Source organism: Atractosteus spatula, chromosome 2 (genome assembly GCF_055471065.1).
Source record: "Atractosteus spatula isolate fAtrSpa1 chromosome 2, fAtrSpa1.hap1, whole genome shotgun sequence".
Lineage (NCBI taxonomy): Eukaryota > Metazoa > Chordata > Actinopteri > Semionotiformes > Lepisosteidae > Atractosteus > Atractosteus spatula.
This window is the reverse complement of record NC_142707.1, coordinates 10,799,769-10,816,529: the sequence shown is the minus strand read 5'-3', so window position 1 is coordinate 10,816,529 and position 16,761 is coordinate 10,799,769. Positions and strand designations below refer to the sequence as shown.

The 16,761-nt window shown below is 36.1% G+C and overlaps 1 protein-coding gene across 1 annotated transcript in view; it reads left to right on the top strand.

Annotated features, from left to right (window-relative positions):
- The window catches only part of zmat4b (zinc finger, matrin-type 4b), a 107,017-nt gene extending 91,385 nt beyond the window's left edge, over positions 1-15,632 (top strand). The window contains exons 5-6 of the mRNA XM_088935558.1: positions 1,484-1,705; positions 15,532-15,632. Coding sequence (XP_088791684.1) covers positions 1,484-1,705; positions 15,532-15,632 — 323 coding nt within the window. The remainder of the gene's footprint in view (positions 1-1,483; positions 1,706-15,531) is intronic.
- The last annotated feature ends 1,129 nt before the right edge of the window (positions 15,633-16,761 follow it).

The following is a 16,761-nucleotide window of genomic DNA, read 5'->3' as shown; positions in this document are numbered from 1 at the left end:
AGAAAGAAATGATAAATTAGCAGGAAAACAAAACAGTATAGCATACTAAAATGAAACTATAAAACCAAAAGATGACAACCTATTATTGAAAGCATAGGTAATAATAGGATAGCCTGGACTAAAACAATTATTGCCTTAATGTTACATTTGTTAGATTCCCTGAATGCCATTACCATCAACTAAATTTCAAAACAACTGGTCAATGTAAGGGTATCTACTAATGCTGCTCCTTAACTGTGTTCATTTCCCTGGAAAAAATGGAAGGGTAAGTAATGTGGTGGCATAGAAATCAGCCAATGCCCTATAAAGTAGTGTTATATCTGTAGACCTACAAGAGAAAAAGGTGCGATTCTAAGATTTGGAAGATTTGGAGATAAAGCAGTTTTACAACTGGGAAGAGGGAAGAGTTTCCATGTTCAGTACTGTATTAAGGTTATATATTACAATAAATTGTTTTTTCTTCAGAACAAAAACAGTATTATTGAACAAATGATTACAAATCTGCTGACCTGAAAAATTACAAAATCTGCCATCTGAAAGCTATAGTATGCATAATGTACATTATGCGGATGATTCCTATTTCATCAGCATTTTCCATGCTAATAATCATGAAATGATGCTTTTAAAATAGCATCTCGACAGATATTCCTTTAAAGAGGTAGGCAGCGCACCCACTTGTGAAAACTGATTAACTTAATAGCACAGATGATATAATTGAGCTCTGCTATTCTTCAAATGGACAGCCGTAAAATAGAATGTTTGCGTTTCAGTCAGTGGCTACATAACGCACAACAAGGCAATTATGTGCTTCTGCTCATCTTAACTCTTCTTGTCTGGAGTTTTGTGGGGTTTTATATTGAAGGTTTTGAAGAAGAGAATAACCATAAATTCAGTGTTGGTGTATTGCTTTCCATATGGAAAAAAATACAGTAGGTTAAGAAAAGGCACAGAAATCATTCATCCAAGAAATATATTTATATGTACCTAATGCTCACTATACATTTGAACATTCTGTATAAAAACACAAAACTGTAAATAAGAGGAAGCTCTTTGGCCTAAGGAATAATGATAAAACATTTTTGTACTTGCTTGTTTGACTGCTAGTAGTTAATGAACACAACAAATTTCTTGGAATTTCTTGGTCTGCTTCAGAAATGTGACTCAGTTTGTTTTCTATGTCCATGACACTTTGTTAAAAAAAAACATCTCCTGGTTTTCAGTCCTGAAGGTCTACAGGTCCTTATTCCATATTTGAGTTTGGAGTAATTATTTGGTTTGTTAGTGTCTTTCAGTATTCTGAATGCCCTTGTAATCTCCCCTGTTTCTGCTGGTTTTTGACTACTGTATATTTGATTGCTCTAACCCAGCGGCCTATCAGGAATTATTCTCTTTCTTTTATGTCCTTTTCCCGGAGTATATTGTATTGTGTTGCATTCTTGAAAAGAGAGAAGGTGACCTGGGCTGTGTAATTTGTCCATTCTAGAGGTGCCCCCGAGTCCAGTGAAGATGCTCCCTGAGACTTCACCTGTCACCTCACCCCGACAGAGGAGGGACTCAGACAGGTACTGCCAGCTCTGCAATGCCTGGTTCAACAACCCTGGAATGGCACAGCAGCATTACGATGGCAAGAAACACAAGAAGAATGCAGCCCGGGCAGATCTGCTGGAACAGCTGGGCAAGACACTGGATGTCAGAGAGCTCAAAGGTATGATACTCGAGTCGCAGCGCAGAGCATGAGTGTATAGAGCAATCCAGGCTAGTTATCTCATATAAAAAATAAATCCTCAGTTTTAGGCTCATCACAGTGAACCTCCCCCACACTATAACTAACCTTTTGCCCTCCTTTCTTCTTCTAACTCTGTAAAGTGCCAGAACTGTAATAGTGTCATGGGCTGTTAAATTTCTCTTTGCAAGAACCAGCAGAAAAATGCTGTGGAGCACATTCTGTAATTGTTTCACGACCTGAATCATGTCAATAACAATTACGAAGCAATTTTGCCAACGACATATGCGATATTCCAGGACTTAGAACTGCAGATAACAACAGTTCAGCTAAATAGTTCTGTTCTGTTAATACGTTTAAGATGAGACTGCCTTTTGGAAAGAGATCTCATCTGCTAACTTCCTCCCACTCAATAAGTGAGATAGTTGATGTAGGGATAGAGAAGGGGAACCTATCATTGTGATGAAGTATTTCAGCATGTGATAATACAGAAGCTTTATATGCATTTTTGTGATCATTTAGGGAATATAACTATCTGACTTCTAGTTTCTTATTTACACTCTCTTCATTTACTGTAAATACCTGCTTTTATTCATATTACCTGTGTATTAGCTTAATAGGTTTCAAATTGAACACAGAGTTCCTTAAAGAACACCAGCTGGCATCCAGATAAGGATGTTATATTCGTTTTTTGGTGTTACTGTTTTCTAAAACTCTTTCCAGAAATAACTAAGCTGCATTGAATCAAAGAGCCCCTGTTGAACTTGTGTGTTATTTACATCCTCTCTCAAACATTTAATGAACCTGGAGTTTTAAATACTTGCTAAATCAGGAGCAAATGGGTATTAACGGTAAGAAAGGGTAACCATTTTTAGTGATTAATTGCTCTAGTTCAAGGGATTGTGAATGAGGAGATTCATCAGCATGCATTGGCTACAAATGAACAGCAAAGGTTAATTACACACTGAAAACTAGAAAGAAGAAAAAAAATGTTTTGGCCATTTCGCCTTCTTCAGGAGTGAGAGTGAGAGAGGAAGGTAGCAGGGATATACAGTAAAGCACATGGAAAAAGGATAGAACAGGTGAGGAAGAGAGTCCAAATAATGGGAGATCTGTGGAAGGAATGAAAAGGTATTGAGTACAATGAGCTAGTAAATATCCTAACAAACAGAAAAATAGGCTTTAGTGACTGTGGACTGGTAGCAAAACATATAAGGTGGCATCATGCTGTTTAATTTATTGGATTGTACTGCTCACTCTGTCACAGCAATATTTTATCGAGGAAGGTTCACACTAGGGCATGAAGGAAAAACAAATGTCCTTTTACAAATGTTTAATGTTTTTGCAGGATTTTCCTGTGCTTGATTTTTATTTTCCTCTCAATTTCCATTCCAAGTTTGTTCTTTGCTTCCTTTGATGATCAACATCAAAAGCTTTCAACAATTCTGTACTATTTAACACTGCAAAAGACCAAATGCTGAAATATGCATTGGTTTGTCAGAGCACTCAATATCATTTGTTATTGTTATTGATGTTTCTGGACCAAGAAAGAGTTGGAAGTTTTCAGTAAAATTATATTATGCAGCCTGTATTCAGGGCTTTTATATAGTTGTCAGGAGTGACGTTTAGGAGTACCAGGTTGGACCCTATGCGGCGCTGAGACTGTAGGCGGCTAGTGTTTGGCGTCCAAATCCCAAGGGCGAAAGGCAGAAGTCATGGTCAAGGTTGGAAGGCTAGTTCGGGTATCAGAAGAGTCAGGTCGAGAGTATCCAAATCCAAAACGCTAGACAAAGTCAAAGCCAGAGAAAAAGTAGCCAGAAATCAGGTCGAGGGTATTAAATGCGCGAAAGGTTATTCTCAATAGTGAGCGGGGACTGAGTGGAGTGAGAGGGTATAAATAGGGAAGAGCATGAGAAGTGACAATTGATTAATTAGTGCGTGTGTGTTGGCGGCGAGAGGTGCACATAGGAATGCGGTTCGTGACAATAGTAAAGAATGTGCTTATACAAAACATTTCCTTGGAAAACTAGATCAACCATCAATGCTATAATGTTTAAACAAATGTAAGAAAAGTTATCAATAGAAGGTGACTACAGTGTCTTTAGCCCATACTGTATAACTCATTAGTGTGTACATACAGTATAACAGTTTCCTGGAAGATGGCGAGCATCAGCTTCAAAAGCATGATGGGGTATTTTGCTCCCAACTCCTACAACTATTTACTTGAGTGCCTTCTGGTTTGAATTGTTTTTAAATACAGTACAGCACCAACTGCAGAACCTGCTCATTCAGGGTTTCCTTATTGACTACTGTTTCTGTCTGTGGAAGTTTTAAAAGAATGCTACGTCTCTATCAACTCCTGACTCAGTTTTGTCATCGTCTTTCCTGCCTTGTGCATCTTCCTTACACACCAGTTGTTTCTCCACCCAGCTAGGTGTTCAACTGCCTATTTTTTACAATAGTGTACACACGATTTCAGTGCTCTCTTATGCAGTTCCTCTGCTACTTCTAATCATTTGTGCTGTAATTTCTTTACAATGATGTATTACTTCTATATTCTGAATCATAATTCACATGATTGTATTTGTAACTTTTAAAAGAGTAATCTGGACTGGGGGATCCTAACCCCCTATTTCCCATATGCTCAAGTATTTACTAACCAGGGTTTTGCCTTTTGACAAACACAAGAACCCTAAAATGCACATGGTTGAATCCACTCCATTTCTTGCAGAAAAAGGGAGTTGTTTTCAGTACTTAGAGTACATTAGTCATCTATATAAATTATATGAACCATATGCCATATCGAAATGTATGGTATCATGAGTTTTACTATAAAAGGTAAAGGGTGAAATCAATTCTTTAAATTGCTAACCTATAGTGTGGCCTTACTTGAAAACATTGTTGTATTGCACAACCATATACATCTACTGTATGTACTGTATATAACATGGTTTTAACAGACACAAAATAAGGCAAGCACTACATTCACATACCTGGCTTCCTGCCTGGAACAAGCCCCTCTGAAGTGACACATTCACTTGCAGGTACGTTGTATCAGACAGAGGGAAAGCATTTAATAATCTATTTTCACCAAAGGAAGTTTAAAAATGAAATGACTTTGTCAAGCAGGCATTTTATTCATTGCTTTTCTCAAGACAGTTTGCAAGCCATAAACTGAAAACTGCAATCTGGTAATGCTCAATGATCTTATGTAATAAGTATAGTAATAGTTTTGCTTTTCTTCAAATGGGGAATACTGCAAAAATCTAATTTTATAAGGTATGGAAAAACAGCCTGAGTACATATAGTGTTGTATACCCAGGGGTTGGTAGCTGTAACAAGATCTTTATGTAGACACACAAACCCAGTTGTAAGGTAAATGGTAAAAAAGTGCATTTTTACAGTGCAGGGAAACAACCGAAAAGAAAAACCTAGCTCTCTCTGAGCTTCTAAATGCACTTTTTCAGTCCCTCTCTAAAGCACAGCTGGGCAGCTAAGCTGTTTACTGGCTTCAAAACATTGTTTCTCTCCAATACTCTTCTCAAAAACACTTTTCCACAAAACTAAGTGTCTTCCTGAGACTCTTCAGATAACTCATGCAATCATTTCCCTGGGCTCATCAGTCAGTCGATTCCATTCTTCTGGTGCAACACATAATAGAGGCTCAGCTACTGTAGCTCTCAAGGCAGCAGAGGCCAATGTACAACCTGGGGGCCTCCACTTTCTGGCTTTAATGTTCCTGACCAGTTGTCTTCCATCAAAACGTTAGAAGTAGTGATACTGGATAAGTGTAAAGGTTTACATTGAACACACTCACATTAAAGTCTTGCTTCCTTAATTTTCAGTGTTCAGATATTTAAGTAGAGTAAGATAATTTTGACTAGTACACAGTCAGGTAAACGTCTGTGGGGAATGGTACTGTAGCTCCATGAAACTCAGTGTGTGGTGATTTGCAGAAAAAAGGAGATTCAAGTAGTAGATTTTTTTCTCTCTCTAATTCACTCCTCTGAAACTGAGAGAAGCACTACCTGGAAGGTCTAATGGGCTTGAGTTAACTGTAGTAACTAATAGATGCACTCACGGCTCCAATACCTGCATTGTAAATTAATGGAGGAAGCCTGTCTTCACACCCTAAGGCTAGCAGAGTCAGAGTGTTTTATGCCAAAAAAACAACAGTGAACCCATGGGCCCAAGGTTTCCTGGTAAAGCCATGACGTCCAAAATACAAGAAGGTGAAGAGAATTTTGATGTAGATCTTTAAAATAAATTCTTTGTTGAAAATATACTGGGTACTGGATTTTACATTACCATGTTGCAAGATGAGAAACATTAAAAACAGGGCTTGTATTTGTTTTTTCATCTCTGCGAAATATAATTATACTTGTATCTTTTCTCCATCTATTTTTTTAAATTATCACAGCAGAACAATCAATCGTTGCAATTTCACTGTTTTGCTTTGGCTGACTCTAACTCAGGGTGGGAAAGTGATGCAGTGGTGAACATCATTGCCTCACCAGAGTTCCTGGACCTGGGGTGCTATCTGCATGGAGTTTTTATGTTCTACCCATTTTTCATGGGTTTTTGCCAGGTGCCCCACAATCCAAAGACATACTTGTAGGTTAATTGGCTTCTGAGACAACTGATCGTGGTGTCAGTGTATGCGTGTCTGTGTGTACCTTGCAATGGACTGGCATTCAGAGTGAATTGGATGAAGTGGTTAGAAAACGGATGGATGAGTAGACTCTAACTCACAATAAGTGTGTTAATGGTCTGACCAGAGGCAGACTTTCAAATGATAAGCAATCCCAAGCCTATCCTGAAAGCATAGGGTATAAGGAAAGACTATAACATAGGTAGGACCGCATTGTATCACAAGGTGCATATGCAGGGCCAACTTAGAGATATCTATGCATGTCTTTTTAATAATGAAGAAAACCACCGCATTTTGAGAAAGCCCAAGCTGATTATTTTTGCATTAAGTGGTATACAAATTACTTTCACCTTGCTTTGCCTTGTTTGATCAAATAGGGGAAAAGACACTTCTTTGGGGTGTATTTTTTACAATACATTGTGATGCATTAACATGAGCATTTTTTGACCATAATGAAAGCATAATGGCTGTAATGTAATGTAGCTGGTACCAGAAGCAGCACGTGAAAAGCACATTGATCGTTAATATATTTAAATATATTTACACTGAAGAAGAGGGAGAGAAGACAAATGTTGCAGGAATGTGAGTTATTGTTTTCATTTTCTTCTAGGCCCAGTACATAGTTGACTCAAATGAAATTTAATGCATGTTTGCATGAACAGAATCAGTACAGCAGTAACTGAACATTGGCCTGATTGATCTTATCAGTTATCATGTCTTTATCTACTTGATTGTATTTTTTTTCAAGCAATCTGATTAATAAGTCACAGTTGGTTACAATGACCCTAGGCACTCACAGCATCTTTGAAACTTTAATTTTGGGAATGAGCCAACATGTCAGTCACAGTAACAAACAAATTGCAGTCCCTGAAGTCTCATCGTCTTCATTAATGTCACAACTGCATAAACTAGCACATACTATTTGTAGATTCCTGTCACTTCTCTGCAATCAAACAACACAAACATTTGTCCAACCAATTCCGTCATTCAATCTTACCTTTCTAATCCTAAAATTGACACATTAACATATAAATGTGGCTCTTCCATGTTTGGGAATTTCTGCAAATTTGTGTCCTGTCATATTTAATTTCACTTATTGTATTTGAACTATGCTTACAAATCGACCAGTGCAAAACGTCTGTACTGGGAACTGCAAGGGTTATAAGAAAATAATATTTATTAGATGGCACAATACTAATACAGTACATCACTGTATAAAAAGTGTTAGTTGTTAATGTGGTGACACAGAAAAAACTAATTCACAAGAATTAGTTTACTTCCAGTGGAAACACTGGGCTAGCTTGTAAGACATGTAATACAATGAAATTCCTGGATGTTGCTAAGCCTAAACAACTGAACTTACTAAGTAATTGCTCCATATTGGTCTCTGGTTTATGAGTGTAAGAATTTCAGAAATATTACAAATGAGACACCATTGACCTTATTCCAATGCTAATACATGCACAGTTAATCCAATCATCTCATTGAGCTGTTTCTTCAAGGATGCTGGACAATAAGCAACAAAATGTCACATTGGTAAAGAAATAACTTCTTCTGTCCTAACCAGTCCTATTCCTGATTTACACTTGCATCTTAGAGATCTAATTTCATTATTTAAGCATGAATTGCTAAAAATGCAATAAGGTCTTTAGGTTGATTACTACCAATCTGTGCTTTTATTCTGGATACCTTTTGATACTGTTTTTTATTTTAAGAAAAGACTTTCTTATTTAAGCCACACAAGAAAGACCCACAGTTATATTACAAAATGAAGTCTTACAGTATGTTTCAAAGGGTATAAAATTGGCTTTTGTTTTTTTAAGGTTTCCCATAATACATTTCCTGAAACATTTTAACCCACTATTAATGCTTTCCAAACCTGATTCTGGGGAATCCACCATCTTCTTCTTTCTTTTCTATTAACTATTTCTTAACTATTAATCAAACTAACTAACTCATGAACTAATCCACATCATTAGGCCGTTTTAATTCTTGTCCTCTCTTGCTTACAAACACATACTTATTCATAATAGTGTACCATTTACTTACTGCTTGCTAGTTTGTTAGTTCAAATATGTTATTGAAATCTTAAGTGGAATACAAATCTGAATAAAATGGCCACTCAAAGACCGAGTCTAAGCAGGCCTTTTCCTAATTTTTAAAGGACTTGAAATCATTCCCAAACAAACTCTCTCCTCATTTTCTCAGTTTCAAGCTTGAAATTGCCAAAGGTCTGTGCCTGTGTTGTCCAAAGCACATTTGGATTTTGCCAAGCTCTGCCTTTTCAGAACAAATCCCTGGCCATTTTTGCCATTGGGGCTGAACATATGTTACTCCTTTGCTGGCATTTCATCTTCACCTCAGAAGCACTCCGCAGATATGGGCCATCTGAAACAGTGGAACATTGATCTCCTTGAGTAATACATGAGGTTTTATTATTAAATTTCCATGACAACTGCTAGTCATCACGTTCAAAAACAACCTCAATGGAAAGGGCCCTTGTGTTACATTATGTTGTTCACTGCAAATTCCTTTAGTTTCTCTAGATGTCTGCTGGTCTGTGAGCTTTGGTGCACATGGGGAAAAAAGTTTTGCTTGATACTGCTTAAGTATTCCAGATTCCAACTTTTAAAGGATCCTGAGTTGAATAATTTTAAAATCCTGTATAAATAACCAGCTTTGAAAATATATGAATTATGTGTCTGCAACCAAAAATCAGTATGAAAAATGTGATTTTTACCTAATGTGGTCTAGAGACTAGATGTTTTATTTGATGATTACAAATTGTAATGCATGGAAGGACAGCACATACTGTATGTATTGTCATGTTATGAATTATTTTGGTTGCATTTACCTCATAGTAACTTCAGTAGTAAGTTACTTGTAAAACTTCAAAGGCATATTGAAATCTCAGGTTTTGAAGGGTAAAAAGTGAAGGGAAGAAAACTGTAATTAAACCACTTCTTATTTAATTAAAGGTTTGGTTAAAGAACTGAGTGAAAAGTGAAAAGTTACCTTACAAAAGGGCACTCCAGAACTGATGCTAAAAAATCCTACCTTGAATATAACACTGAAAGATAAGTAGAAGTGACAAACATATGATCTGCTGCTTCACTGTTTATTTTTTCAGTCCTAGGTTGGAGGCTTTGATGACACAGTGAAAAGCATTGATTTTCACTTCCGTGTGATACAAGTACTGATGTAAGCTACTGACAAGTGCTAGAAAGCGCATCACAGAATAAATCTGAGATCATCCTGTATTTGGGTAGTTATCTTTTTCTTTCTCTTCCTTTTGTGTTTGCATCTCAGTTTAGATGTAGACTGAAGATTACTTCTTTGACTTTATGAAACATCGTGTCCATAGGTATGAAGAAATTTGGCACAAACCTGCACAGGCACAGTAAATTAACTCTTAATTATAAATTAGCTTAGTAGTTTTCACTCTGTAATTTTAATAAGCTTTTATTGTGGAGACGGTGACACGCCAAAATGAATTACATCTGATTCCGATTTTTAAACGTTCGGTACAACTATTTTAATCCACTTAATTTGTATATTTGTGTGGAGGTGAAGAGAGATGTGAAGTCAAATCCTGCAGAATCAGAAGACTTTGTGTTTGAAATGTGTGAATCAGGAGCTACTGTATGTGAAGCTCTTCCCAGCACTGAAAAATATGATTTGCTGATATTAACCAGTGCTGGTCAGTGGAACAAGCTCACATTGTACATTGAAATTCTAGTCAAGTAAAGAAATTGTTTCACCTGTACTGTAATTGCAAATGTGATTTCTTGTAATACGAGTGCTGATTTTAAAATCACTTGGTGTGCTGTGACAAGTTTGAGATGCTTAACGAGTTCCACAAGCCGAAAAGGTTTGGGAAGCACTGGTGTAGAGAATCTACTGTTGATTTTTTTCAATGACAGTTGATTAGGGCAGGAAGGTACTATCAAAGAAAAGAGAACAAAGGGCTCTATTTATGATTCCCCGCAGAATGGGGGCTCAGTCAGTATCTGCTTCTCACTGTGAATCTCATCATTGCTTCTTTTTCACCTTCCTCTCTGCTTCCATTAGAGGAATTTTGAAAGCCCGGTAGCTTTTTTCAGGAGCTTGTATGTTGATCTTCAGGTAATACTGTTGGACCTGAAAGTGTTTGTACCTTATAATACCAACAACTAGTCCAATAATAACACATACTGAATGGAGACAGGACAAATTAAAAAAAAACTCATCTGCAGTGAAACAAGTGTGTGAATAAATAGAGAATGTTTCCTTTTCTCTTTCCTTTTCTAAATATAGACTTTTGCTTGATTACCATGATACGGCATTACATTGTTAATGCTAAAAGAAAAAAAAACATTTTGAGTTTTTAGTGTTTTTCTTTTTTATGTGACCCACATATTGAGCATGTTATCAGCTACTGTTTTTGAATGCATCATCCTACAGTACTTTACACACACAAAAACTAGGTCATATCGATCATCTGACTAAATTGTAATGGGAATCCTAATTGCTTCTGTTGGCAGAGAGAAAAAACAAATGATTGGATCAGGTTTTTGATAACCAAAGACAGGAAATGTGTTTTCATGGGCACTATGGAATATGCAGGTTAATATGCAGGTTTTAAAGCTTTGCGTCAAAATGCAGAAATAGTGATTTCACAACACAGAAATAGTGATTTCAGTACCTTAATTTAACCACAAATATTGTTTAATTTGTTCAAAATTTGTCCTAACTTCCTAGTAATAGTAATAATTTTGGGGGATGGGATGAGTGCTATTGAGTCGGTGTTGACTCATGGCGACCCTATGGATAGTTCCCCCGTCAACATCCGTAAAGTTTTCATGGCAAGATACAGAAGTACTGTAGATTGCCAAGCCTTTCTTCCTCGCAGATACTGCTAGTGTTGTTGCCGTTGTCACGGAAACGTGATCCTCCGCCGCCAATACCACCCCATACTGCTGCTGCCCGGTATGGGTTATTAGAGAACCTTGCACCGGACATGGGACACGAACCCACTACCCTGAGATAATGAGTCTCATGCTCTACCAACAGAGCTAGTCGTGGCATAGTAATAATTATTTAACTAGTATAATTAACTAGTGTTAATTATTATAAGACCACTTGGCAGTTACTGTATATTCTGAACTATCAGTGAGAAAATGGAGTTTCATAACAAGGCATTTTTTAAACTAATTTTGTGCTATAAATCAAGCAAAGTATATCCCCTGAGAGGGGATACCATTTGGTTTATTTTTGATATACTTTTTTAAAAAGTTTTTACAGGGCTTTTAATTATATGCGTGCATTTATCAAGTGGCATTGATTCTTGGTGGTGACTGATTTTGTAATTTAGCATTTCAATACTTCAAAACCATTTTGCTCCATCCTGCCTTATTTCTAATTGCTTCTAGATAAGGCACGATAATTTCCTCACATTTTATTAATGACAACTCCTAAGAATACAATAGAAGTGTACAAAGTAAACAACAAATGAAATATTAAACCTCCACAGTCTGGGTGTTTTGGCTTAGTGTAAGTGTGCAATGAACAAAACACAGAGCATTACCTAACACTACAAGAATGAGTTAGTGGGTTAGATGCTCCAGTCTTGTATATTAAATAATAGATTGACATCCTCATTTACATGCTTGGCTCACATTTAGTTTTTGTCAATTTTAGTTTCTGCGTTTCATGTTTTGAAAATACTTTTTCAAGATTTCAGGTTTTGGAAAAGGTAAGATCGGATTTACAGAAGGTGATTGTCTTGTATTGAAAATCGTTTAAATGTTGCTTGTTTTAGTGTTCCTTTACAAATAGTGTCTAATACCAGGCCAGTGTCCAAGAGAGCTTTTGTGCAGGATGAAGCCTCTTATTTGATCTTCCGAAACACGGTTTTCCGAAAGGCCTTAGAGTGTTGTTGATTGAGATGATTTAGCACTTTAATCTAAAGAACTGTTGTACCCATTTATAAAAATCAACACCTAAAAAAGAATTAAAGAATCTGACTGCCCCTCCTATAGCGAAAAGCATTCTTCTTGTAACATGACTCATGGTGTATAAAAAGACTCTTATGATTTTGTCACTGGTCAGGGTTGTGAATAGCATTCAAATTCTTCATGCTGGGGGAAGGGGCAATCTGGGGACAAATAGCACTTGAATCTTTCTTGAATATGTCACCTGGGTTTGTCATATGTCACAGTATATGTCACATACTGTATGCAGTAGGAATATCAGTTAATGGAAATTTAATTAATGACAGTTCTTAAATACTTGTGTTATATGAGCTCGGTGATTACACTTTTTCCTGGTTGTAACTGTCTACCAAAGTTTCATTGATAGAATGAATTTACACTTCTGTTATGCAAAAACATTCATGTATTATTCAGAGTTGAAACATGTTTTAAAGTTGTAACCCTGACTGGAAACTGGGGGGGGGGAGGGGGGTGATGAATAGAGTTTAGGCTTCCTCTGCTGCTCCCTCTTAGTTTATGTTGATGCTAAATTATAAGAAACTAGCAGATGCCACTTTCAATATACACTTTCTGAGACTAGAGGAAGGTTACAAGGGTTAACTTCATTCTCCTGACTACTGTATATAGAGCTATGATAACTCTAGTCCTTGAGGACTGCTGGATTGATCTAGTTTTCTCTCCACCTGGGTTTAACTGTTATTGATTTAATAAGTCTAAATTGCTGTTTCTGTGTTTGGCATTGAGGAATTTAAGTTCCCTTTCATGTCTGCGAGACTACAGCTATATGAGACCAGGAGTATCACTATCAGTTTTTTCTTCCCAATTCAGGATGCTTAAACCCAGTTTAATCTCACTATAGATTCCACTACTAGTAGTAAAAAATGTAAGTCAGATGAATCAGCAAATAAGAACATAGGAAATGTTTTATCTTCCTTGTCTGGGATATCGGTTAATGCAATATTCTATTGATTTTAGGATCTCGCCCACCTGTGTTTTAATGATTAAGATTTAATACACATGGTAATTTACAGTACACCACACAATGTTTTGTATGAATAAACTGGAGTCTGTTCTTCACTAATGATCTTGGGCCATTATTGGGCATTAGATGTCTTCTTTCATCAATAACATTGAATATTTTTAATACAAATATTGAATCCCCTAATAAATGTACCCGTTCAGGACTAGAGAGATTCAGTCCCTTTACTTTTAGTATAAGTAATACCTTTGAATCCAAGGATTATTCTGGTTGCTCTTTAATCTCTTTCTGGGGCATCAATGGTCTTTATCTAATATTCTAAGTGAGGTCAAATTAATGTATCATATAATTAATTACTAAAGCTTTTAATGTGTAATTTAGTCTTGACCTCGGTTTCACTAAGTCAATTTGCTTTATTTCTTTCATTCATTTCATTAATTCACTTATTTCATTTCTTTGTGCTTCTGTTGTTTAGTCTGTTTGTGGTATTGTACAACACCCTGACTTTCTTAAAGGCTCATAAATACATTTTTTTGGACAATTCTGTCACACATATACAACATTCTGTGTTTTGTGGAGGTTCAGACAGTGGAGTAGCCAGAGGAGTGGCAAGGTAGGAAAAAATTAAGACATGTCCTAAATGTTTTTTAAGAGTGTGCATGTAGCCTACAGTATATTGTAAATGGTTGGTGTTGGCAAATATGTGTTATATCATTGAAAATTGTTTCCATGCAGCTAATTGAAAGTTGCATCAGGTTTTGGTTTGTGTATCAGTTCAACATTGCCCTCAGTGTATAACAGGGGTTGCCAGTGTGGAACTGGTGCAGACAAGAATAGTAGTACACCTTTTAGTAGTGCATCCTATTTTTTAAGGCAAATCATATCATTTAAAAATGCCACCCCCATAGATGTCCCTGCCACCCCTCTACTGAGACACATAAAAAAATCCTGGCTATTCTGCAGATAAACAGCAAGAATTATTTCTTTTAAGAAATCATTATTGAATAGAAAACAGCTAGAACAAAGCATACTGTGCTTTGCATATCTGACTTTCAAATGAAGACTAACATTTCAGTCTTCTGACCTTCATTGGAGATTTCAGATTCTATCAAGAGTTTTTCCCTTCATTTTGACATTCTGTGTTTCAAGATTATACTCACAGACTCCAAGTCTGGTTAAAAACTGACATTATGAGACATTTGGTTTTGGAATTCTTACCTGCTGTCTGCCTTGATTGCTCTTTCTCGGTGTACATCCCCATGGGGGTACTGTCTGCTCAAAAAACTCTCAAAGAAAGTTGTTCTGATACAGAGGCTAACTAGCCAGGGAAAACAAAGTCCAGTCTAGAGTTATTTTAAGAAAGTTGGAAGTTTATTTCTCTCTCCCAGTTGTTCTGTTTCCCTGTCATTCTCTCTGTCTCTCCATTTTTTATTCTCTCTCACTCTCTGTCTAGACCAGGATTAATTTCAGATCCCAAGTTATTTTTCACAAACTGCTTTCCCCATTATGAATCAAGGTTACTAAATTGTAAGACAGTTTGACATGGAACCAGATACAGATGAATAGATTAAAACACTGCTAATAGAATTTATATTGAAGCATGTTTATTCAAGTTTATTTCTGAAGCCTTTGAAATAAGATCTGCGGATACCAGCTCACACTTTTGACTAATAATCTGAATAGCATAGCGCACTAAAGGTCATTGTCTGTATTTGTCTAGCTGTATTAAACATACTGTTGATGATAATTAAGACAGTTAACATTTTAAAAGTAGAGGAAAGAATTATGTACTGTAGTCCTAGTTAAAGTGCTGACATGTCAGAATGTGAAACTTTAAAAAGGAAACCCAGACTGTTATTGTTATAGAGATCCCCACAATAGGAAAGAGTTACTCTGCTAACAAGCATACTGTACTGTGTGTACAAAGCTCTATGACTATGAGTTATCTGTATCTGTGAAACAGAGAATATGAAAATGATTCAGTTCTCTGTTCAGGATATGACTTTTATTGTTACTAACTGAAACCATACAAGTTTATGATTCTTTGTTATAAAATAAGACTCTTTTAGATGCAGTGAATTTCTTCTAGTATGCTCACAGCATGCACTTTCTGACATTTTTCTCTAGTTATAGAAAGTCATTCATATTCACTGCTTCTTTGAGATGTCACGCTGTATCCCAATTTTATTTTCTTTTTTCTCGTCAGGATTAAAACGCAGTTATACCTGTGAAGTCTGCAGCGTCACGTTGAACTCTGTAGCACAATATCATGCACATCTCCAGGGCTCCAAGCACCAGAACAAGTGAGTATAGAGGCCTTGTTTTGTGATGCAGTCAGATGGACATTTGTATCTTAAAAGCAGAAGAGTTTTACATTTTTAAACAGGCATATTCTTTTGAGATAGGGTGTGACTTTGATAGCCATGTTAAATAGTAATGATAAATTATAGCAAAAGGCAAATATAAGAATCTCTTAAATACAGTCCCTGTAAAAACCTTGTTCTTCATGTTGTGTTAGTTCTTTCTACCACGCTTTACAAAGAAATTAACTTTAAGGCTTTTGACTTTAGGCTGTACCACTCAAAGATATACTGTAGTCCTAATTCTTCAGGACAGCAAAGAATGCCTGGCAGAGCTGTCTCTGAAAGCATTTTTTAAATAGCTCACATTGGCATTTAAAGGCACTTAATATCAAACTGTATTTTGTTTGTGTTTTGTTGTTATTGGTGTCTGTCTGTTTTTGTTTGGTGGTGTTTTGTGTATGTAGAAAGCTGTTTTTTTATGTTTTTAGGAATGTTCTTTTATTTAAAATATATTGTTCAGGACAATTTTGCCATTTTAAGCTCTGCAAGATGCAATAGCAAATGCAGGTATTAAGTGTTTTTGGGGGGACTGGTTATAGCTATTATAGTTATGAATAGGTAACCAAGCCACATACAGTAGACAGATTTTTTTTTTAAAAAGATCACTCAATATTCCAAAACTACTTATTTCTCCTGGCACTATTGGCTAGAATTAAACTTCTATATAATCACATAGAATTAGTGATAGATTTAAGAGATATTTATCTCTCATTATCTTTAAACATAATATAGTGTATGAGAACAGAAATGTTTAATGGACATAAAGAAACAATATATTTTAATGCACGTATATCTAGATTTAAAATGCTTAAATGAACAGATTCCCATTTAATAGTAAACATCTTTTCCTTTCAGTTGTAATGCAGTAATAAAGTGTTATTTGTTTTTGAAGTTCGGCAGTTTCTGGCTTGTTTTTGCTTACATTTATTATATGACAAAAAAAGGTTTACAGATCATTGCTCTGCCAGAGCTCTGTGGGGTTTATTTTGCTGAAATTAGTTTAATCCAGGCAGGGATCTACATCATCAACATCATCATAGAACCCTTGTGATTAAAAGCTGGTGATCAAGGTT